Raw genomic sequence first — 25638 nt, forward strand, 5'->3', positions numbered from 1 at the left:
TTACTTTTTATTTATCATGTGGCAACAACAACAAACATTGACAAGTACATAAAATTTAATTTTATATGTATGTCTGGTTAAGTATTTACATTTACTTTAGTTTTACTTTTTGGCACAAATTTTACACACATTTTTAAATTGTGAAAATTGCTAAATTAATATTACTGACTACTTTAACTGATATAATTTCAAGTTAAAAAAGCCAGATACATAATAATAGTTCAGTATCTAATGATTGAAGTCAGCTAACAGCAGAAGGAGTAGCATTAATAAAGTCACTATATGGTCCAGGATACTTCTTCTGAGGACAGTCTCTAACAACATGTTGAACAATCAAACAATGGAAAATCCAGAATGGAATGTAACAATACCAGAGAAGGACAGTTGCTACTCACCATATATCGTAGATGCTGAGTTGCGATAGGCACAACAAAAAGATTCACACAATTATAGCTTTCGGCCATTAAGTCCTTCGTGAGCAGTAGACACACATACACACACAGGAGGCTGGGGCGGGGAGGGGGAGGGATAGTATGGTGAGAGTGGCGGACAGTGAAGTGTTGCAGTTTAGATGGAGGGTAGGAGAGATGGTGTGGAGGGGCGAGGGGGTAAGTAGTGGAAAGGAGAGAAATAAAACAAAATTAACAGGCTGGGTGTGGTGGTGAAATGATGGCTGTGTAGTGCTGGAATGGGAACAGGGAGGGGGCTGGATGGGTGAGGACAGTGACTTACGAAGGTTGAGGCCAGGAGGGTTACGAGAACGTAGGATGTAATGCAGGGAAAGTTCCCACCTGCGCAATTCAGAAATGCTGGTGTTGGTGGGAAGGATCCATATGGCACAGGCTGTGAAGCAGTCATTGATATAAGGGATATCATGTTTGGCAGCGTGTTCAACAACAGGGTGGCCCACTTGCTTTTTGGCCACAGTTTGTCGGTGGCCATTCATGCGGACAGACAGCTTGTTGATTCTCATGCCTACATAGAATGCAGCACAGTGGTTGCAACCCAGCTTGTAAATCACATGACTGGTTTCACAGGTAGCCCTGCCTTTGATGGGATAGGTGATGGTAGTGACTGGACTGGAGTAGGTGGTGGTAGGAGGGTGTATGGGACAGGTCTTGCATCTAGGTCTATTACAGGGGTATGAACCATGAGGTAAGGGGTTGAGACCAGAGGTTGTGTAAGGATGGATGAGTATATTGTGTAGGTGTGGTGGATGGCAGAATATCACAGTAGGAGGGGTGGGAAGGGTAGAGGGCAGGACATTTCTCATTTCAGGGCAAGATGAGAGGTAATCGAAACCCTGGCGGAGAATGTAATTTGGTTGCTCCAGTCCTGGATGGTACTGAGTTACGAGGGGAATGCTCCTCTGTGGCCGGACTGTGGGACTTTGAGAGGTGGTGGGAGACTGGAAAGATAAGGCACAGGAGATCTGTTTTGTTCAAGGATGGGAGGAGAATTACGGTCAGTGAAGGCTTCAGTGAGACCCTCGGTATATTTTGAGTGCAACGACCACAGGTGGCTAGGCTGTATGGAAGGGACTCCTTGGTATGGAACGGGTGGCAGCTGTCGAAGTGGAGGTACTGCTGGTGGTTAGTAGGTTTGATATGGGCGGAGGTACTCTTGTAGCCATCTGTGAGGTGGAGGTCAACATCTAGGAAGGTGGCTTGTTTGGTTGAGTAGGAGAGGGGTTTAGGATTCTGGGTTTTTAGGAAGGATTCCTCTAGATGGCCCATGAATAGGTTAGCATAGGATGGTGTCATGTGGGTGCCCATAGCAGTACTGCGGATTTGTTTGCAGGCAATGGTTTCAAAGGAGAAGTAATTGTGGGTGAGGATATAGTTGGTCTTGGAGACTTGGAAGGAGGTTGTTGGTTTGGAATCCATAGAGCATCTGGAAAAGTAGTGTTTGATAGCAGTAAGGCCATGGGCATTAGGAATGTTAGTGTACAGGGAGGTGGCATCAATAGTGATGAGCAGGGCACCATGTGGTAAAGGGACAGGAATTGTGGAGAGTCGGGCGAGGAAATGGTTGGTATCTTTTATATAGGAGGATAGGTTCTGGGTAATAGGTTGAAGATGTTGGTCTATGAGAGCAGAGATTCTCTCAGTGGTGGCACAGTAGTCAGCCACACTGGGGCATCCTGGATGGTTGGGTTTATGGACTTTAGGAAGCATGTAGAAGGTGGGAGTGCCGGGAGTGGTAGGGGTAAGTAGAGAGATGGACTCTGGGGAGAGGTTATGGGATGGGCCTAAGGATTTGAGTAGTGACTGGAGAGCCTGCTGGATTACTGGAATGGGATCACTGTGGCATAGTTTGTAGGTGGAAGTATCTGACAGCCGACAGAGTTCTTCTGCCACGTAATCCTTGCAGTTCAAAACAACAGTGGTGGAGCCTTTGTCTGCAGGTAGGATTATAAGGTCGGGATCAGTTTTTAGATGGTGGACTGCGGGTCTTTCTGTGGATGTAAGGTTAGTTTGCATGTTGATGGATTTGGGGAATGATGGTGAGGCAAGGTTCAAGGTTAAGAAATTCTGGAAAGTTGGACAGTTTGTTCTTGGGCCCCACAATCACTGGCTGGAGAATCTCAGAGGCCCCACTTGTGCATCATACCATTGCACCTGGCATGGCCAGTTCTTATTCTATTCAGCCTTGTCCACTCACTTCTCTGCAGATGAAATCCTGGTAGGCTGGCAGTTGGGTCTTGGATACCTTGATGTGCTATTTTTGCAGCATTCCACCTCTTGTGCCACTCATCTTTATTATCGAACTTCTTGTCGTTCCTTCCATTATGCCACAGTGTATTGCAAGATTTTAAGCAGACTGGGGGAGGGTTGTTTAAGACTGTATGAATTGGGAGGTCTTGTGGGTAGTCGGCATGGTGTAGTTACTCCATTCTTGATTGATTGCTTCTTGACGTCGTAATTCAGGTGGTGGGATGTTGCTGATGGTGTGCAGCCAGGGGATCAGGGTGGATTTTAATGTGCCTGTAATAATCCTCATTGACTCGTTCAGGTGTATTTCCAGCTTTCTTGTGTGGGCACTATGTTGCCACACTGGAGCACAGCATTTGGCAACTGGGTACACCAGCGTAAGTACTGTAGTTTGTAGAGTCAATGTGTTGGCACCCCTTGCTGTACCAGGTAGTTTCTTTACGATGCTGTTTCGGGTCTTTAGTTTTTGGCTTGTTTTTTCCAAGTGTTTTTTATATGTTAGAGACTGATCTAGTGTGACACTAAGGTATTTAGGCTGGAAATTATGTCTAACCTTTTGTTGGCAGAAGCTCACATTCAACTGCTGGTTTGCAATTCTGTTGTTTAGATGGAATGCGCAGACTTCTGTCTTTGCTGCATTTAGATGGAATCTCTGTGCTTTGTAGTATGTGTTGAGAGTTTCTAAATCTCTAGATATCTCTAGCTTCTCCTTTCTCAAGTGTGCTGGTTTGTACAACTATGGTAAGGTTGTCAGCATAGCAAAACTTTCCACTAGCAATGTTTGGCATGTGACTGGTGTACAGATCAAAAAGCAGGGCTGCTAGGATGGACCCTTGGGGGAGCCCATTTTTCAAGGTAAATGACTTGCTCTGTTTTTGTCCACTGCTAACCTTGAAGTAATGGTTGGTTAACATATTTCCCACAAGTGTCATCAGTTTCTTACTTGGGACATGCTTTTTTAACTTCAGCAGGAGTCTATCTAGCCACAAAGTGTCATATGCTGCTGACAGATCAACAAAGGCCACTGATGTCTTTAGTTTCTTTTGAAATCCAGCCTCATTGTAGGATGTCAAGGCTAGGACCCACTCACAGCAACTCCTCTTGCTTCTGAACCCAGCCTGATATGTTGGGGTTATGTTGTTCATAATTCCTTGTATTCTTTTATGGATGAGTCATTCCTGTAGTTTGAAGCACACGCTCAGCAGTGCAATTGGCTGGTAACTTGAGGGGTCATGTACTGGCTTTCCAGATTTGAGGATTATTAATGTGTGTGCGATCTTGAACTGTTGAGGCACCCTTCCAGTCTTGTGTATCATTGTATAACTTCTTCAGCCAAGTTCTTCCATGTTTCCCTATGTGTTTTACAAATTCAGGGAATATGCTGTCCAGTCCTGCGTATGTTCTCATTTTCAATGTTTTGATGGCCTCATTTATATCTATTTCAGAAAAGGGGTCTGATAGTGTGGGGTTATCATGCCTATTGACTTCATTCAGTTCGTTCTTTACCTTTTGTTTCATGGTTGTGTCTACAGGGACCTTCTCAGCTCTTGATTTTGTGTGTAGTGCCAGTTCTGATGTCATTATCTTTGGTTGCTGACTGCAGATGTTGTTTGCAGTACCGAGTTTTCTTAATAATCCCCATGACTTTCTGCTTGAATGAGTGAAATTTAAACTAGATGTCAGGCCCATCCATTTCTGCTTTCTTGCATCATTTAGCTGTTCTAGTATTATTTTACCAGTATCATGGTTTTCAGTTTGTTGGTATTCTGCATACAAGTTTTCTATTGTGTTTCCTGAGCCCTTGGGGTATGTTACATTTGGCTGCACCAATTATGACTCTCACAAATCTTTTGTAGTTTTCTGCTTTTGGGGCTACCCAGCGGAGATTGCTGTCAGCTTCCCATGTATACAGATCCCAGTTAGCTTTCTTAAAATTCCATCTTGGCTTGTTAATGGAATCTATTATTCCTCGTTATCCTTTGGGATACACCTAATTTAATTTGCAACTATTTGATGTAATATAGTTTGAAAAAATTTGAATAATTCCATAAAATTTCACTGAGTAATATATTCAGCTCTCTCAATACGTAATTATCTGGGCAACAGCACATAACTGATTCTTAGATGAAACCAGTCCTAAATGATTGTAGTTTCTGTGCTTATCCAATCACTAAAGGTCACTACTGATAGGACAACAGTGAACATGCAGCGGGTTCACTTGTCAGCAAGTAGCCAGTGAGCTTGCAATTTAACATAGCTGTTTCACTGAGTGAGGTGGCGTAATGGTTAGCACACTGGCCTCGCATTAAGAGAGGATGATAGTTCAAACTCATGTCCATCCATCCTGATTTAGATTTTCCGTGGTTTTCCTGAATCACTTCCGCCAAATGCCAGGATCATTCCTTTGAAAGGACATGGCCAGTTTCCTTCCTCTTCCTTCCCTAATCCAAGCTTCCATTCCATCTCTAATGACCTCAATGTCAACGGTATGGTAAACACTAATCTCCTCCTCCCAACATACTTCTCTTCATTTCCATACATACTTCTGCTATTATTACCTTTCTCCAATACTCTACTTCCATCACAATAAAATTAATATGTCACTTCTCATCTGTCCCCTCCCCCCCCATACTTATAATATAATTCCAAATAACTTTTTATGTTAAATAAAAATAAAAAATTAAGAAAAGTTCTTCATTGTGCCATTTAGTACATCGATTATCGTCCCATTCCACAATTAATTCAAACTCAAACTTAGCCTCACTAATGAATAACCAAATGTAAATATATGTTGATTCCTTTCTCTCAACACAGTAATTAATTCATCGATTCTTTTGTAACCACAGGCAGTGTTCCAGTTGCTGATCCATATTGTAAATAACTAAGTTTTACCTAACAGCTTTACATTTAAGCCATGTGGATAAAATTTCAATCCCTCTTACAATAATGCAACTTAGTTTACACATTGTAAACCACATCAAATACTGACGAACTGATTCCACAGACCGAACGTGAGGAGAGGGGCTAGTGTAATTGTTTAATACAAACCATGCAAAAATGCACGGAAGTATGTTTTTTAACACAAACCTACGTTTTTTTAAATGGCACCCTGTTAGTTTTGTTAGCACATCTGAACATGTAAACAAATACGTAATCAGTGCCGTTTGTTGCATTGTAAAATGTTAATTACATCTGGAGATATTGTAACCTAAAGTTGACGCTTGAGTACCACTCCTCCGCTGTTCGATCGTGTGTATCGGAGAGCACCGAATTACGTAGGGATCCAAAGGGAACGGTGATGGACCTTAGGTACAGAAGAGACTGGAACAGCACATTACGTCCACATGCTAACACCTTTTTATTGGTCTTCTTCACTGACGTACATGTACATTACCATGAGGGGTGAGGTACACGAACACACGTGGTTTCCGTTTTCAATTACGGAGTGGAATAGAGTGTGTCCCGACATGTCAGGCCAATAGATGTTCAATGTTGTGGCCATCATTTGCTGCACACAATTGCAATCTCTGGCGTAATGAATATCGTACACGCCGCAGTACATCTGGTGTAATGTCGCCGCAGGCTGCCACAATACGTTGTTTCATATCCTCTGGGGTTGTAGGCCTGACATGTCGGGACACACTCTATTCCACTCCGTAATTGAAAACGGAAACCACGTGCGTACGTGTACCTCACCCCTCATGGTAATGTACATGTACGTCAGTGAAAAAGACCAATAAAAAGGTGTTAGCATGTGGACGTAATGTGCTGTTCCAGTCTCTTCTGTACCTAAGGTCCATCACCATTCCCTTTGGATCCCTACGTAATTCGGCGCTCTCCGATACACACAATCGAACAGCGGAGGAGTGGTACTCAAGCGTCAACTTTAGGTTACAATATCTCCAGATGTAATTAACATTTTACAATGCAACAAACGGCACTGATTACGTATTTGTTTACATGTTCAGATGTGCTAACAAAACTAACAGGGTGCCATTTAAAAAAACGTAGGTTTGTGTTAAAAAACATACTTCCGTGCATTTTTGTATGGTTTGTATTAAACAATTACACTAGCCCCTCTCCTCACGTTCCGTCTGTGGAATCAGTTCGTCAGTATTTGATGTGGCTTACGAAATATATCCAGTGGTAACGTTAGGTGTCTCACCCTGTATATATATAAAACAATCTAAAAACAAAGATGATGTAACTTACCAAACGAAAGCATTGGCATGTTGATAGACACACAAACAAACACAAACACACACACAAAATTCAAGCTTTCGCAACCAATGGTTGCTTCATCAGGAAAGAGGGAAAGACGAAAGGATGCGGGTTTTAAGGGAGAGGGTAAGGAGTCATTCCAGTCGCGGGAGCGGAAAGACTTACCTTAGGGGGAAAAAAGGACAGGTACCGTATTTACTCGAATCTAAGCCGCACTTTTTTTCCAGTTTTTGTGATCCAAAAAACTGCCTGCGGCTTAGAATCGAGTGCAAAGTAAGCGGAAGTTCTGAAAAATGTGTGTAGGTGCTGCCACAACTAACTTCTGTTGTCGAATATATGTAGAGCTACACAGGCATGCTTTGCAGGCACAAAGATAAATATTGGCGCCAAAACCTCTGCGTCAGTAAATAAATTAAATAAAAAATCGTGGAAGACGAGCTTCTTTCTGCACCCCGATTTTCGACCACTGCATTTTCATACATTATCCAATGAAGTAAATACAAATTCCGAATTGTTCATCTTTGAATGTAGCAGCATTTCAATGTACTACGAAAATCCGACTAGAAATACTGTTTGGGATGTTTGTCAATATCGCCAACTATACGTTCTGAATTCTTTCCTGCCAGTGAGAAGAGATGGTTGCTAATAGGAACTTTTATGAATTGTGAATCACATGCAGTATTCTCTTCACCGTAAGAATAATATGAATATAAACATTTTACCATGTATTCTTTCGTGTTTGCTGCTATCTCATTTAAATCTACGAAACTAGTGAGACAACAGCAAACATGGGAGAATATATATAATATCATGTCACGTTTATATTCGTATTATTCTTATACCTAATAGTGATACAGTCAGAAATGAAGCACGGCAATTGACTAGATTTTTGAATCTAAGATGACTCTAATTTCTGTGCAGAATGTAATGTACTAAAAGAGGCATCTGCAAAGATTTTCAAACGGAGAAAAATTTTCGCTAAACCCTCGTTCAGAACATCTTCTATCACACGCAGTCTATTATTTGGTTCTTGTTGATTATTATCAAATAAAGCAGCAGTGTAAGTAACAACAAATAGCAGTCTCTTGCCATTGTTTCACTGATGAGACGATTCCTCTCTCTCTTTTTGTTTTTTATTGTAAGCGGCGGTAGCATGCACAAAAGCAAGATATACCGCGAGCGGCAACAGACCGTAAACACTCATTATCAGTATGCGACAAACAATGCATGACAGCACAGAACTGCATTTTCAGCTTAGAGCGATGTAAACACCTATAACAAAGAGAATGGCACTTATCAGATCAAAGAAAAATAAGCAATCAATTCAAACAAGACGAAGCACGTGAAAAAGGAAAGGTACCCGTATAAATACGGATGGAGTGCCTGACACAGCAATGGCTACCTGGTAAAGCTTAATTGCTAAGCTTACGATTGAAACCAAACTACCTAATTGTGTCTCATATTACAATGGACCAACTTTGTTTCGATTTGGAGGTGCGGCCTAAAACTTTTCTCCCCCTTGAATTTTGAGTCTCAAATTTCAGGTGCGGCTTAGATTCGAGTGCGGCTAAGATTCGAGTAAATACGGTATACACTCGCACACACACACATATCTGTCCACACATACACAGACACAAGCAGACACTTGTAAAGGCAAAGAGTTTGGGCAGAGATGTCTTGCCTTTACAAATGTCTGCTTGTGTCTGTGTATGTGCGGATGGATATGTGTGTGTGTTGAGTGTATACCTGTCCTTTTTTCCCCCTAAGGTAAGTCTTTTCGCTCCCGGGATTGGAATGACTCCTTACCCTCTCCCTTAAAACCCACATCCTTTCGTCTTTCCCTCTCCTTCCCTCTTTCCTGATGAAGCAACCGTTTGTTGTGAAAGCTTGAATTTTGTGTGTATGTTTGTGTTTGTTTGTGTGTCTATCGACCTTCCAGCACTTTCGTTTGGTAAGTCACATCATCTTTGTTTTTAGATATGTTTTTATGCTGCATAAATTCTCTAATCTAGTAAAAACTATTTTTTAATAAATATTCTTTAAGGAATGCTTTAAATTTACAGAGTTCCTTTATGTTTTTGATTTCTTTTGGCAATTTATTGTATATCGTGACACCTTGGTGAAACATAGTGGTTTGGGTTTTAGTTTTATTCATTCTGTCTAGGTACAAGCAATTACTGTTTCTGGTTTGGTGATCATGTATGCAGCTATTTGCTAAATATTGCTCAATATTTTTGTGAATAAAAACTGTAGTTTGTGAGATATATTCGCTTGGGATTGTCAGAATACCCCATTTTTTAAATAACTCACTGCAATGTGCTCTTTTGTGACTCTTGCTCATTATTCTGATAACTCGTTTTTGCAATCTGAACACATATTTCACATTTTGGGCATTTGCACACCAGAATGTTATGCCATAACTTATTATAGAATGTATGTGTGCAAAGTATGTCATTCTCTGGCATGAACTATTGCATACACTGACTAATATTCGTAAGGCATAGCATGTGGTGCTAATTTTTTTTTCCCAAGCATCCTAATATGTTCATCCCATTCTAATTGTTGATCAACATACATACCCAAAAATTTTGTGCTGGCTACACACTCTATGGTTTCATTTTGAACTTTAAATTTTCTCATATTCGGTTTTTCTTTATATAGAAGTTTATGTTATTAGTCTTTTTCACATTAAGGGTTACTTTGTTGTTATTTGACCAGTTGTGAACTGCCATAAGTGTCTTTTCAGCTTTTACATATAACATTTCTGGTGTCCTGTCTGTAATTATTGTATTGCGGTCATCAGCAAATAACACTGTTTCGACTTGCGTTACCCACTGTGAGAAGTCATTAATATAAATAAGAAATAGTACTGGGTCTAACACACTCCCCTGAGGTACTCCAATGTTCAAATATTCTTCATCTGAAAGACGTTTCACTAAATAATTTGAGCTACTTGAAATCTGAGATATCTCCACCCTCAGCACTCTGTCCACAAGATAAGATCTAAACCATTTCTTTACAACCCCCCTGATTCCTAGAGCTTCAAGGTTACCTAGTAGTATTTCATGGTCAACTGTATCAAATGCTTTATTGAGATCTAGGAAAATACCTGTTACTTGTTCTCCTTTATCTAGGGCTTCTAGAACTACTCTTGTAAATTTTTCTATAGCTGCTTCTGTTCCCTTTCCAGTCCTGAAACCAAACTGTCCTTTGCATAGGAATTGGTATTTATTTAAGTTGTCCATAAGTCTGTTTTTCATAATACTTCCCATTATTTTTGAAAAAGAAGACAGCAGTGAAACTGGTGTGTAATTCTCTATGTTTTCTGTATCACCTTTTTTGTGTATGGGAAGAGTTTTTGCGTGCTTTAGATAATTAGGGAAGCAACCTGATGAGAATGACTCATTTATAATGTCTGCTAAGGGTTCTTTTATGCTGCTAATGCAGTCTTTTAGTATACACATTCGAACTTCATCAAAACCTGTGGATAATTTACTCTTGAATTTATGTACAATGCTACTGATTTCCTCTCCATTGGTGGGTAGCAGTAGCGTTGTGTGAGATGTATTATATTATTAGCAATATATTATATTATTAGTGATTCTGAAGGCTCACAGAACTTAATAGTATTTTCTATATAACTAAATATCAGTCACAAGCAGTAATGGTTGTTAAAAATCTCCTATCTTTATGATGTACTCGAGAGCTAAAATAAGTACTGATGGTCACACTAGTTCAAAATTTCTGCAATTTCATACTACATAGAGACACCGTGTTGATGTGGTGTTGTGTCACAGCTGATTCATTGGGCTGTAAGTGCGAGGTGTGTCTATAGTGTTCCATGGATCTTTTCAAGTACTGTGAGAGTTATCTGCCCCTGTGTTTGAAAGGCTACATTTCCAGGGGATCTTGTAAACACCAGTCTGCAGAGCCGGCAAGTCAGCTTTGATGGAATCCAAAAGTGCTACTGTCTTTGGTGAAGGGTGAAAAATTACTTTATCTTTGTGATTGGTGGGGTTACAATCTACTTTTAATGGCAGGTTTCACACATATGTGGCAGGAAAGGCATGGGTTTAAATCTCTGTCTTCTTCATAATTAATTATGTCCACTTTAAGTTTTATTCGTAGCATCATGAGCATCTATTGTGGAGAGTGCCCATTTGCTTCAGAAACTCTTTTAAAATGTAGAAGTTCATCCTGAACTGTTCTTGACAGCAATGTTATGTGCCCAGTGAACCAAAGTTCGGAGGACACTCATCGTGTGGAAAGGCTATTGCCAATTCTACGCATGTAAATATAAGTCTGTGTGAGGCAGTTTCAGATAAACTTCATGTCCCAAAGCGTCACCATCACTGAAAAGAACCAAAACATCCAAAAATGGAAGGCATCCCTCCTTTTTTATTTCCATTTTAAACTGAATTTTTCATTGATGAAGTTTAGATGGTTTCAGAATTGTAATTTATCCTCATTATGTGACAACATTACTAATATGTCATCAACATATCTCAAAAATACTGTGGGATTCAAAGAAGCAGATTGCAGTGGCTTATCTCGGAAGTCCATCATAAACAAATTGGTCCCCAAGGGGGACAGTTGTTTACCCATGGTGACACCATCACTCTATGTCATTATTAAATTCACTACAATGCAGTTAATAGTGATTCATGAATATCTCAGCTTGGATTGACCCAATAGCCACAGATTCAATTCTGCATACATTTTTCCACCAATTAAAGTCTCTAGCATTTGTGTATCTGTTTTTTAAAACAACAGATGTTGAGTTTTTGGGGCAGCAGTCTAAAATTTAATGGATGAATAATTATGCCAAAAAGACTTGAAGATGCCATTAAGTAGAATATGATTTGTTTTATTACAGTCTGTGAAGATGTGTTGATAAGAAAACTACCAATCTAGATGTAATATTACAAGTTATGTATGCCTATATTCTGTACATATTTGTATGTAATATTTTATACAGTCTTTTATTTCAACAACTCCTGCATCATGAGTGATAAAATGAGCACTAAAAAAATAAATTATTAAATACATAAATACACCCTACGTAGATAAGTAGATACAGCATGAATTTTGCATGGCACTTGCAAGTGTTTGAAAATGCACAATCCATGATACAAACAAGCCTTGATACAATCAATAGAAAGTTTTGTGAATATGACACCAACAGTATAATACCAGTTTAGAATCTAGAATTTTGATTGGGGCTAACCTGGCTTACACAGTCCTACCCAGTGGAAAATCTGGAAGAGTTATATACATAAATAAATGAATGAAATACCGGTATACAGGGTATCCCAGGAGGGATGGCCAATATACAGGGATTTGACAGGAATATTCATTCAATGCTAAAAGTATGGTAAACATAGGCTCAAAAATGCATGCGTTAAGATGTGTGAGCACTACTTCATCCTTGACTCTGTGAAACAAATTTCTTCTATGGCAAGCTCTTTGTTTTGAATGTTTTGAGAGGAGGTGGTATGGACCAAAAGAAGAAAAAAAATTATCTAGTAAATATGAGCTCTAAAGTGCATACCTTAAGAGCGATAATCACTTGTTCGTCTTCACTACTGTGGAATGCTGCTCTTCTACTGGGCAGGTACATGTTTTAGAGTACATGTTTACTAGAATTTTTTTTTCTTGTTTTGTTCCATACTACCTCCTTCCAAAATAAGGAAAGTGAAGAGTTTGCAGTAAAAGAGATTTCTTTCACAGTATCGAAGATGATGTAGTACTCGTAGCTCTTATAGTATGCATTTTTGAGTCCATTTTTTACTGGACTCTTTTGCTTTGAATGATTGTTCCTGTCCTGTCCCTGAAAATTGACCATTACTCCTGGGACACCTTGTATTTAACTGAATTTGTGGCTACTTCTGCACTAGTGTTCTAAAGATGAACATTTCAATGGTAATTTATCACAGAAAAAAATAGTGAAAATCATGAAGCACCATCAAACTGCAAGGATATTGTTCCCAATAACAGTTGATTTAAAGGTATCATATACAGTTCAAAAGAAGATGCCACATTTGTAATCATTGTAAAAGATGAAAATGGCCTTTATTTTCTGCATTAATGTCGATTTTGTCTCAAAAAGGCATTAATTTTTCAGCAACTAACTTTTTCAGTCAGTTGACATATTAGGTAGAATTATTGACATAAAACAAAATTCACTTTGAAAGTACGTAATCTTAAATGGGTGCTTGATAACACTTTATGTTTTCACAGGGATTGTATATGAGATAAATTGATAGAGACTCCCATTTCATCACATAATAAAAGAGGAAAAGGTGAAATCAACTATGTTCATCAGTACATTAATGAAATAGCAAATAAAGTGGTATGCCTTCATAGCTGAGTGGTCAGTGCATATTTAGCCATTTGAAGGGCTAAGATCTAGTTCTTGGCACTGTGAAGGGTTTAATTTTTTTCTTTTTATTTGGAGAATTACAATAGGATACAATCCCTCCTATGAGTTCAAGGGAGCAGCCACTTTAAGAAAAATAGTGACTGTACTCTGAAAAAGCTGATGTAAGTTGTTAGCTTATCAGTGTCATAACCATGTGTTCATCTGTACTGACTTCCAATGCCATCATAGGCATACAGTGACACAGAGTTCAGGCAACATCTTGTGGTTCTCTGAGCCTATCGATATAGCTTTTATTTCTGGCTGAGAGTAATTTATATGTCATTATTGTTAACATATTTAGTACAAATGTACTGTCTTAACATTTCAGATAACATAAACTTCCATGTACTTCACTTTCTTGCAGTTATTAATTACAAAATATTTTTTTCATTATTGTCTGTAATTTTTTTTCCTGATTTGACAACCTTATGTTGCAGAAACAAACATGTCCCATCTGTGGACAGATCATTCATTATGAAAGAGAACCACCCCAGTTATGGTGCATTACCTTCAGGTGAAAAGCAGCAAATGCAGCCACGCAAAAAACTAAGTGCTAAAGAACACTATCTCTCAGTGGCACGCTACGTAGCAGGACAGAGCACTAATGTTTCAAGGTAAGTTTGTTATCTAAACTTGGCATACCATTTTTAAACAAAGTTCATTGTGATTGCTTTTCATGTGATACACCAACAAGTTGTGACACACTTAAATACCTTGTGTACTGTGAATTTTGCAGTGACTAGACATAATTACTGCTGAATATGTTTCATCAACATTCGAGTTAGCATAAGGAGTTAACAGCTGGTAATTCAATTTGTATACTAATGAATTTGTTTATCTGTAGTACCTTCTCCACTTGTCCATTGCCATTTGTTTGTCTTTTCTATTCACACTGGATGATCTGCTGTCAATGGTTCAGGACTGGTCAGCCCAGCTTTTTCTTCATCATCATCATCATCATCATCATCATCATCATCTCGATCTTCCTTGTTATTTGAGGTAAAAGGTTAGCATAGCGCCTTGGAAACACAATTTATGAAACTCTTGAAACAGCAGCAGCAACAGCTGAAACTGCAGCAGCAATTCCAACAGCAGTTTCAACAACAGCAACAAAAACATCAGCAGGAAAAGAGTAACTCCATCAAGAAGTTCAGCTTCTGAAGGATCAGCTGCAGATGCCGGGTACCCCTCCAATACAGGCAGTGGACACTTCCCAGACAGATACCCATATTTCCACCATTTAGTGTTGGGACACAAATTACCAGCAGTTGAAACAGCAAGTCATCTCCTTTCAGGTCTTTGATGGCAGTTTTCAATGGCTCTTATCCTGTCGCTTGTTGCTTTCAAACCATTATTTGCAAAGATTCGATGTGGTCACATTGTGACTCAAATTTTATATGTAACTCAAACAACCAGGTCAGTCGTATCAGTGCAGGGTGACTGCTTTACAAGCACTAATGTGCCAATGTGATTTCACTTGTGTGAACCTAGCATGAAAACCCTCATACACAAACTTTTTAACTAGGGACACAGTTGTTGAAATGGCTCCACATCCAGTAGGGCATGCCAGCCCTCAATCTAGACAAGCTATCATTGGAAGGTATTTTGACAATTGCACATTCTGTAGAAATTGCAAAGGAAGCAAATGAGTGCCTTATGGCCCAACTGCAAGTAGCATGTTCCAGGTGTCACATCACCCCAGGAGTATGAAATACCCTTAACCAGTTCCAAGATGCCAATGTCATGATTCATCAATATCAGATGTATCAATAGCATTATACCTTATTGGTGTATGCAGTGAGCACACAGACATGCAGAGTATCTGGATCACGAGTGTGCTGCACCAGTTGTGGAGAAGATGGACATCTCTGCAGAATTTGTTGTAAACCACCAGGACAATCATATCAGGTTTCAGACATGCATCAAATGATGATGCATAAGCTTCAGGCTAAAACGTAACTATTCTTTGGTTAAACATTTATATGGAGGTTTGTGTACTCATCCTTTCTGACGATCTGTCGCAGCTAAAGTCCTAAGTTTTCAGTAACTGTAACATTTAACTTCGGAAAAGTTAAATATAAAATTCATCTTGTATTATGTTTTAATATATTTGTTATGTTGTCAAAACAAAATCAAAGCATTATTTCAAAGGCAAACAGTACTTACAATACAAAAGGAGCAGCTACATGTTCACTGCTCAAAAACCAAAACCAGACTGACTTCCGTATGCCAATATGACTACCCCTATATATATAATCTAAACAATCCTGAACAATCCTTTATTGATTAATTAACAATTAAAATTGACATATAGAAACTGAAAATACATATATTAATGTATGACTGCTCCAGAACAGTAAGTACACTACAATATTAGTACATGTCTGTTATTTTATTTGAGAATAACTTCTCTAATACATAATTACAATAATGCATTTACATGTTTTATTAATTACTAGAGGCTCCCTTCATGGAAAATGTTCCCTTCATTTACAGAGCTTCTACACTTTTAAATATAATGTAGTAATTATTTTTGTTAGTATAAATTTATTCAGGCATACATTACATATTCAGACCCGTTTTATTTACATGAGTGATCCCAAATTAATTTGGAGAATGTATGTGTTAAGTGGGTCTTAATGGGTTGTTACGTTTCAAGGCACTAGTTCCCCCAGATGACCCTTTAGTTAACAAGCTATTTATAAACCTCACAATGGGCAACAAAGATGTCTGTTCTCAGTTGGATGCAGGGGCTACAATGTCTTTGGTAAACCTCCAATTGTATGCTTGTCTAGGTTCCACAGAGTTAGCCTCACCCTGATGTAAGTTCATCTACATCTACATCTACATACATACTCCGCAATCCACCATACGGTGCATGGCGGAGGGTACCTCGTACCACAACTAGCATCTTCTCTCCCTGTTCCACTCCCAAACAGAACAAGGGAAAAATGACTGCCTATATGCCTTTGTACGAGCCCTAAATCTCTCTTATCTTATCTTTGGGGTCTTTTCACGAAATATAAGTTGGCGGCAGTAAAATTGTACTGCAGTAAGCCTCAAATGCTGGTTCTCTAAATTTCCTCAGTAGCGATTCATGAAAAGAATGCCTCCTTTCCTCTAGAGACTCCCACACGAGTTCCTGAAGCATTTCCATAACACTCGCATGATGATCAAACCTACCAGTAACAAATCTAGCAGCCCGCCTCTGAATTGCTTCTATGTCCTCCCTCAATCCGACCTGATAGGGATCCCAAACGCTCGAGCAGTACTCAAGAATAGGTCGTATTAGTGTTTTATAAGCGGTCTCCTTTACAGATGAACCACATCTTCCCAAAATTCTACCAATGAACCAAAGACGACTACCCGCCTTCCCCACAACTACCATTACATGCTTGTCCCACTTCATATCGCTCTGCAATGTTACACCTAAGTATTTAATTGACGTGGCTGTGTCAAGCGCTACACTACTAATGGGGTATTCAAACATTATGGGATTCTTTTTCCTATTCATCTTCATTAATTTACATTTATCTATATTTAGATTTAGCTGCCATTCTTTACACCAATCACAAATCCTGTCCAAGTCATCTTGTATCCTCCTACAGTCACTCAACGACGACACCTTCCTGTGCACCACAGCACCATCAGCAAACAGCCACACATTGCTATCCACCCTATCCAAGAGATCATTTATGTAGATAGAAAACAACAGCAGACCTACCACACTTCCCTGGGGCACTCCAGATGATATGCTCACCTCCGATGAACACTCACCATTGAGGACAACGTACTGGGTTCAATTACTTAAGAAGTCTTTGAGCCACTCACACATTTGGGAACCAATCCCATATGCTCGTACCTTAGTTATTAGTCTGCAGTGCGGCACCGAGTCAAACGCTATCTGGAAGTCAAGGAATATGGCATCTGTCTGATACCCTTCATCCATGGTTTGCAAGATATCATGTGAAAAAAGGACGAGTTGCGTTTCGCAGGAATGATGCTTTCTAAAGCTGTGCTGTGCATGGACAGCATCTTCTCTGTCTCAAGGAAATTCTTTATATTCGAACTGAGAATATGTTCGAGAATCCTGAAAGAAACAGATGTTAAGGATATTGGTCTGTAATTTTGAGGATCCGTCCTTCTACCCTTCTTATATACAGCCATCACCTGCACTTTTTTCCAGTCACATGGGACTTTACATTGGGCAAGAGATTCGCAAAAAATCAAGCTAAGTAAGGAGCCAATGCAGTAGAGTACTCTCTGTAAAACCGAATTGGAATCCCATCAGGACCTGGCGATATATTTATTTTCAACCCATTCAGCTGCCTCACAACTGCAGGGATGTGTATCACTATGTCCTCCATATGGGAATCTGTACGAGACTCAAACAGCGGTATGTTTGTATGATCCTCCTGCATGAAAGATTTCTCAAATGCTAAATTTAAAATTTCAACTTTTGTTTTGCTGTCTTCTGTTACCAGGCCAGACTGGTCAGTGAGTGACTGGATGGAAGCCTTTGACCCGCTTACCGATTTTACGTAAGACCAGAATTTCCTTGGGTTTTCAGCAAGACATTTTGCTAAGGTATGACGGTGGTAGTGGTTGTATGCTTCACGCATCGCTCTTTTTACAGCATCACAAATCTCTACTAACTTTTGCCTGTTCTCATTCTCCTGATCTTTCTTGTACCATGAGTGCAACTGTCTTTGCTTCCTGAGCATTCTCCGAATTGCACTGTTAAATCACGGTTGGTCTTTTCTGTTCGTAACCCACTTTTTTGGCACATACTTGTCCAATGTGTGATTTACAATGTGTTTAAAATGTGTCCATAATTCTTCCACGTCCATCGTACCGGAAGTAAATGAAGTCGATTCATTTACTAAGTGGGATGCTAACAACTGTTTATCTGCTCTTTGTAGTAAGAATACTCTCCTAGCCTTCTTGACCGACTTTTTAACTTTCGTAACCATAGTCGTAATGACAACATCATGATGACTAATCCCTGTCTCAACACTGACACCGTCGATGAGGTCTGGTCTGTTCGTGGCTACCAGATCTAAAATATTTCCATTACATGTTGGCTGTCAATTTAGCTGCTCAAGACAGTTTTTGGATAATATGTTGATAGGATACAGTGACTGTATGTTGGATAATATGTTGATAGGATACAGTGACTGTATGTCATCTGGGGTAAATTGACAGTTGCTGGAGCCTATAAGCAAGTCATGTGGCCGATAACGCTATTTGTCATCAATAGTCATTCAGCTGGAAACTTTTTTGACTTGATACCTTCTCACTGTTTGAATTCTCTATCACTGGTGAAGTTCAGGTTGTCTCTGACACAGTTCCATTCCAGGAAATGGATGACCTCTGTGCTGCATTCACATCTATATTTGAATGTGGAGCGGTGTGTGCCACAGATTTACAGGCTCGTATCTCCTTGTGAGCAGAATCTGTGCCCCATTTGTGCTGAACATGATCTATTCTGGTCTTCTTATTGACAGCCATTAAACAGGAATGCAGCCTACTCCAAAAAACTGGGGTGATGGAACCATTAAAGTACTTACTTGGCACACACCCCTAGAAGTAGTGAATAAACCCCATGGCTCCCTCTAGTATGCAGTGAGTGCGGGACCAGACACAGCCTTTGAGGAGGAGAAGGTTTTATGTTTCCACACAGATCCAGAAAGGAGACAGGTCTTGGAAGGATTTTCCATAAAGGTTGCACAAACTGCTGCGGGCACATGACATGAACCGATTTTAGGACAGGTCATGCACATTTTGAAAAACAAATTCAAGAGATGCAAACCTGGTCCTACATCTACCACTGCCTGTATCATGTTATCGTAATAGAAGCCGACTCAGGTACACACTGTGTCATCGTCCCAGGAATACTGCAGCCACAGGTTTTACAACTGCTTCATTGTGAACTCTGGGGAATTTTATAGATGAAAGCCGAGAGAGATGATATGCTTACTGGCCAAGCTTAAAGAGGATCATGGAAACCATGGTGTATAGTATTTCAACTTGTGCCCGTCATCAGGCAGCACTGCCCCAACCTTGTGGTCCCACATCCTACCAATCTTGGGACCACATCCCTTAGGAATTTGCCGGCCCATTCTTGGGTCTGTATGGCTACTAGTCATGGATGCCCACACCAAATACCCACATTTAGTAAGCATGACGTCCACCACAACAGAGGCTACAATAAATGCACTAGTTCACATTCTCGTCATTAATGGGCTTCCCCAAACGGTAGTAGGAGACAATGGGCCCCAGTTTACAGCAGTGGCTTTCAAACAATTCTGCTCATCAAAAGCATAAAACACCTTTTTAGACTGCCATTGGATCCATCCAAATGGAGTGTATGTTATGGATATGTAAGCATGAAATGTCGAAAGCATTGGGGACCACCACAGCAACAGCAGTGCTCACACTACGCCTGGGTACATACAAGGCCACCTTTCAACCAGGACTGTAGATAGGTGGAGCTCCTCCATGGAGACAACTGCAAAAGTTTCCCCATCTCCTGGCCCCAAAGTCCCAGAAACTCTGGACTTTGCACTTTTGGCATTACCAACCAGGAACAGCAGTGTGGACCTGCTCGTTTGGAGCAAAAGACACATGGACACCAGTAAAAACCCACAGACACCATTCATGTCTACCTGTGGCACCATCACCACCACCACTACCAGTGGTACACCATCACCAGTCCTCCAACCTCACAGATATTACTTACGTCCAAGACAACCCTTGGCAATACCATTAGACACTAACATGGAGATCTCATGCAACCTCCACAACCACACCTGACAACGCCTACATCACCATGACCCAACATAATGCTAGATGTTCCTAGTTCCTCACACCTGACGTGGGCTTTACTGCCAACCATACCACTGGTTCATCTCCTGAAGCATTAACCATGATGCTTCTGGTCACGTGCGCCCATTTTATGGGGAAGAGATTTGATATCTTGGTTTGGCAACTGAAAACCCATCGAAGAACATGGAGTACTCAGGTGCTAGGTGGAGCAGTTACAGCCGGCAGCACTAGCTTTTGCTACATGTTAGGTTTTATCTCTCCAAATTATTCACTGGGTTTTGTTTATCTTCAAAGCTGTCTTCACTCATATGTTTACTGATTATTTGTCTTTTCTGTCTACACTTGGTGATCTGCTGTTCATGGCTCTAGCTTTTTCTTGTTTGCTCCTGACCTTCAGTCAAGTAAGGTGCTACCAGGCATAAAGCTAGAAATTGAGAAACCTTACAAACTAAAAATAAAAAATAAAACTTTCTAAAAGAAATTACCTAGATTCAACAAAATGTTACTTTCCTGAAAAATATCACAGCTCACTATAACAAGGCTGCTGTTGTTACAGCCCATTTATAACTTTGATTGTATGATAAAATAATTGTTGTCATATAGAGATATTAAGCTGGCACGAGGAGATGTTTAATGTAATTGATGAAGTGGCAGCTTTTTAAATTTTTTTTTTCTGTTATGGTTTTCCTGTTTTGTTGTTGTTGTGGTCTTCAGTCCTGAGACTGGTTTGATGCAGCTCTCCATGCTACTCTATCCTGTGCAAGCTTCTTCATCTCCCAATACGTACTGCAGCCTACATCCTTCTGAATCTGTTTAGTGTATTCATCTCTTGGTCTCCCTCTACGATTTTTACCCTCCACGCTGCCCTCCAATACTAAATTGGTGATCCCTTTATGCCTCAGAACATGTCCTACCAACCGATCCCTTCTTCTTGTCAAGTTGTGCCACAAACTCCTCTTCTCCCCAATCCTATTCAATACTTCCTCATTAGTTACGTGATCTACCCATCTAACCTTCAGCGTTCTTCTGTAGCACCACATTTCAAAGGCTTCTATTCTTTTCTTGTCCAAACTATGTATCGTCCATGTTTCACTTCCATACATGGCTACACTCCATACAAATACTTTCAGAAACAACTTCCTGACATTTAAATCTATACTCGGTGTTAACAAAGTTCTCTTCTTCAGAAAGATTTATTTATTGTATGATAAACATTGCGTAAATAAGCACACACAGTTTGGAACAGTTTACCATTAGTTAATTATCAACGCAGTACATAACAGCTACTTCACATTATTTATGTACATTTTGACTCATTATAAATTCATCAATGCTTTCATGATTTGATCTATAAAATGTGATAAATGAATTTCAGAACAAAAATAATTAATTTTGAAAATACACATTATACTCAGACAGATAAAAAATATACTCCTAAGCAGCAGTGGGCCTTGAAATTTGCAAGCTTTTGGGGCCAGTGACTCCTTCTTTTGGCAAAAGGGTTGAAGGGGAAGGAAGATGGGTGAAGGAAAAGCGGAAAAGCCGCTGTGAACTGTGGGTCAGGTGAGAATTACCAGACAGGACAAGAAGGAAAGACTGTATATAAGTTTGTATGCATGCATGTATGCATGTTAGTAGAGTCAGTTCTGTTGACAAAATTCAATATTGTAGGAAATTAAAAAAATAAATTTCTCTTTCTTCCTCCTGCAGCAAATGTCATTGAAAAGTTTACAAATTATTTTAATATAAAGAAACATTAGCAGGCTGTTTGACGAACATCTACACATCTCTCCCAACATTGGTGAATTTGTTCTGAAAAATTTTGGAAAAACTGCCAAAAGTTCTTAATGTGCTGCCACTATATTTTAGTACGGAGTCTTCTGACCACTTTCAGTTGTAAAATAGGGAAAGTACCCTGGTCTCCTCTGTTTAAGCTTGGTCTCTGCTTTCCTGGAAAATTCCTGCATGAGCAATGCTGCCTACATTTACAACTCTTGGAAAGACTGTGACAGTAGTAGATTATAATTTCTTCCCTCTCTTCAAGCCATTATTGACTGAACAATGTGGTTTTCAAATTGCTTGCCTCAGCAGGGTTCACAGGAGTCTTGAATTCTGATAGTGTACTGAGTGCTATCACAGTCTCAGCCTCTGTACATTGAGCTCACTGAACAGTTTAAGAGAGAGTAGGAGTACAAATGTACAGCACAAGTAAAATATCATAACCAGAACAAACAAAAAGGGGCATATCATGATGTAGAAATTGACGTGTGGAAAAATTTCATCCTTCTGTGGATACTGTGTAACAGGAGCCTTCAGAATTCATTTAGTGCTTTGCATGTGAAGTTACATGGGTTATAAATTTAATACATCAAGAATGATAAAGCACTGTAATATTAACTGTGGGAATACAGCAGTAAGTTCTCAGGAAGAAATAATACCTAGCTCAGTAAACAGGGACATGGTTTACTGATAGCTGAAATATCCTTAGTAAATCTGCAACTTTTAGACACATATTTAAAAACTGATTTTAAGAGATAATCAGAAGAAATCATCAACATATGTCCAGTGTAAGGAAAATTAAAAATAAATTTTTTTGACTATATTCTGAAATTTTTGGCCTCCAAAACTAAGGACTGCATTGCATGACAAGGTGCACTATTGTTGTGTACTTGTATATTGGCTATCTAAAGGACAGGATTTTTTAAAGTATGACTTCCTGTTTCGTTAAAGACAACTGAGACCCATAATTTGATCACAGCATAATTACTAGAGATTCCATAAAACTAGCTAAAACCTAAACCTGTTATTAAATAAAATATGTACTGGATATGATCTCTGACCGAAACCGATCGTATAATTAAAAATAAATTATACAGTAGCCTCACGTGTTCACAATATGTCATTTCCATAAAAAAAATTAAAGAGTAGTTGCTGGAAGTAGCTATATGAAAGGACTGTATACAAAAATGTTGTTTCTACTAATCAGGTAGTGAACATGAAGAAGTCACATCCAAAATTATCAAAAACAGTTCTGTTTCAACCATTGTCTTTTGACATAACTGCAGGATACTCTTCATGAGGCCTTCTGGCAAAACTTTCATGGCCTGCCTCCCCCCCCCCCCCCCCCCCCCAAACTTCTCCTTTTCAGACATAGGCATCTTCCTAAAAAAATGTGAATCAGTTGCATCTTATTCTCACACATCAGTCTTACAAATAAGTGTTTTTGATGTGAACACACCTTTGAGACCAGAGCAAGGTATGGGGCTCTGGTCAGTGAACAAAATAAAACAAACACTGTCTGAACAGGACTTGAAGGCCTAATGGTACCGACCAGCTTATGTAGCCAACAGGTGCACAGTTGTGTTTCATAGTACTTTAATTTCACTGTTCACAATCCCCCAATAAAACACAATTATATGGCCAGTGCACTATTGTTTAACTTGCAATAAGCCTCATTAATAGTTTGTAGGCGAAACTCCACATACTGCTACAATAGTTTACTGTTGAACATCTACGAGCAGTAAAAACATAACCAAAAAGTCCACAGTTCTTGAAGAACAATCAGGTACATATGGAGCAGTCACTATCATTGGTTTTTACACACAGCCTAATTGTTTAACACTTTTTTCACAGTTAAATTGAAGCATTGTTGTTGTTATAACCAGCACAGGTTACATGTCTGAAACTCGGCCATGGACTGACTGTCTCAACAATAGAATTTAAGTTATGAAACAATCACTGATTTCACCTATAACAAACGATACTAACTGCCCTAAAAATGTATATAAACCCAACCACATGACTTACTGCTTTCAAAACAGTACAAATCTCCTCCCTGTGATTGTGTCTATCCAGTCAAGACACATAATGTTTCTAGCTCTCTCTCTCTGCACATCTTTCCTAGCATGACTTCATTCTATTTTATCCTGGAGTAACATGATTACCTAATATTTGAAAACTTGAATGGTTTCACTCAAAGTTGGATCACTTATTTCTGGTCACTGTATAACCTCAATTTTGACTTATAATATTGAAAGAGCGGGAAGCTAGTATACCAACACACTATCAATAAACAAAAACAATTGTATTAATCTTTCCTAAGTATCATAGCCTAGCAGGGCTCACAGCACTACTGTGGTTTATGGCCAAACCTTCATGTTTCACACGTTACTGGGACTGCCTTAGTACACAGCAGTTCGTGCCTTGATAAATTCCAATACTAGCACCTAGTCAGCCATAAGTACTCTTCCCTACAGTTATCCCAGAACTGTATAAGGTCTGCTGGCTCCAGTGGCATGTATAATGTTACTTCCAAGTTCATGTGCAAATCCTTTCAACTCAACATAGCCCCAAAATAAAAGGAAAAGAAAACAGACCAACAGATATTGGCCACTCACAGCACTGCATAATGACAGATGCTTATGGCTGTTCATGAGCAGGTGTGGCTCCTCGATGGTGGCGACAGTGGAAGTCAGCACCTCAGGCACCAAACATGCAGGACTGCAGGTATATTCTGGCGCTAATGCAGCATGCCAGAACCACTTCTTGATACCAGATTTGTAGGAGACCGCCAGATGCAGTCTCCTACACAAGTATAGGATAGATGAGTGGATTGCAGTGCTGGAGTCCTGTGGAGCATGAGACATCATTCAGTTAGTAGTCGGTTATTAGCAACAGTTGTACATTCACTCTGTGCAGTGGATGTGCAGAGTCCATGTTGCTTGAAGGCACAGAGTAGCACATCAGTGCTCAGCAAGCTGTTTGCAGGTGTAGGCTCTGGCCTTATCAAGGATCAGTGCAACGGCCCACTGCAGGAGGATCCAGCAGTCAGCGCATTGCTGTAGGTAGCCTGGTGTGGCTGTGTACATCTGTCAGAGCCTCAGCACTCTCGTTGAGTGAATCTGCACTTAAGCTTGTCTCCAGAAATCTGCACACCCCTGTTGTCAGTTGTCAAGATAGTATGTAGGTGAAAAACCCAACTGTGACATGAAGAACAGTCCAAGGGCGGCCCAGCATACAGCCAGTGAGGCGGGGAGTGGTGGCACAGGCACCCCTCTACCAAGTTGAACAGTTCGCAGATGGGCAGATTGGTTCTTTATTCATGGAATATTCATCTTCAGTCAGTCACTGTTGTGATGGGCAGGAGTGCAGCTCATAGAGATGGAGTTACCTCCACAGCCAGATGGCTGCAGACTCATAGTAGTGGACTCTGAGGTGGCAGCAGCTGATTGTATTCACCAGATCACTGTGCAACTAGTAGAACTGACCTTCCATCAGTGTCTGTGATACAGATGGAATGGCCTAATTCTGAGAGTGAGTGGCAGGAAGGTGAGGGTTTTATAGCAGTCGATGATGTGCTGCAATCTGGTGAAGTCAGGTGGTCGTAGGTTGTTGGTTACTGGGCAGCAGCAGGTTAGTAGCTGTGTAGTCACTAAAGATTCAATGAATACGGTC

The 25638-nt window shown here is 39.9% G+C and overlaps 1 protein-coding gene across 5 annotated transcripts in view; it reads left to right on the top strand.

Annotated features, from left to right (window-relative positions):
• Positions 1-25638, top strand: part of LOC124790011 (serine/threonine-protein kinase dyf-5) — a 249491-nt gene that overhangs the window by 172361 nt on the left and 51492 nt on the right. For all 5 annotated transcript variants that reach the window (XM_047257558.1, XM_047257555.1, XM_047257560.1 and 2 more), the window contains exon 9: positions 13794-13970. In XM_047257558.1, the coding sequence (XP_047113514.1) occupies positions 13794-13970 (177 nt within the window). The remainder of the gene's footprint in view (positions 1-13793; positions 13971-25638) is intronic.

Source organism: Schistocerca piceifrons, chromosome 3, assembly GCF_021461385.2.
Source record: "Schistocerca piceifrons isolate TAMUIC-IGC-003096 chromosome 3, iqSchPice1.1, whole genome shotgun sequence".
Taxonomy (NCBI): domain Eukaryota; kingdom Metazoa; phylum Arthropoda; class Insecta; order Orthoptera; family Acrididae; genus Schistocerca; species Schistocerca piceifrons.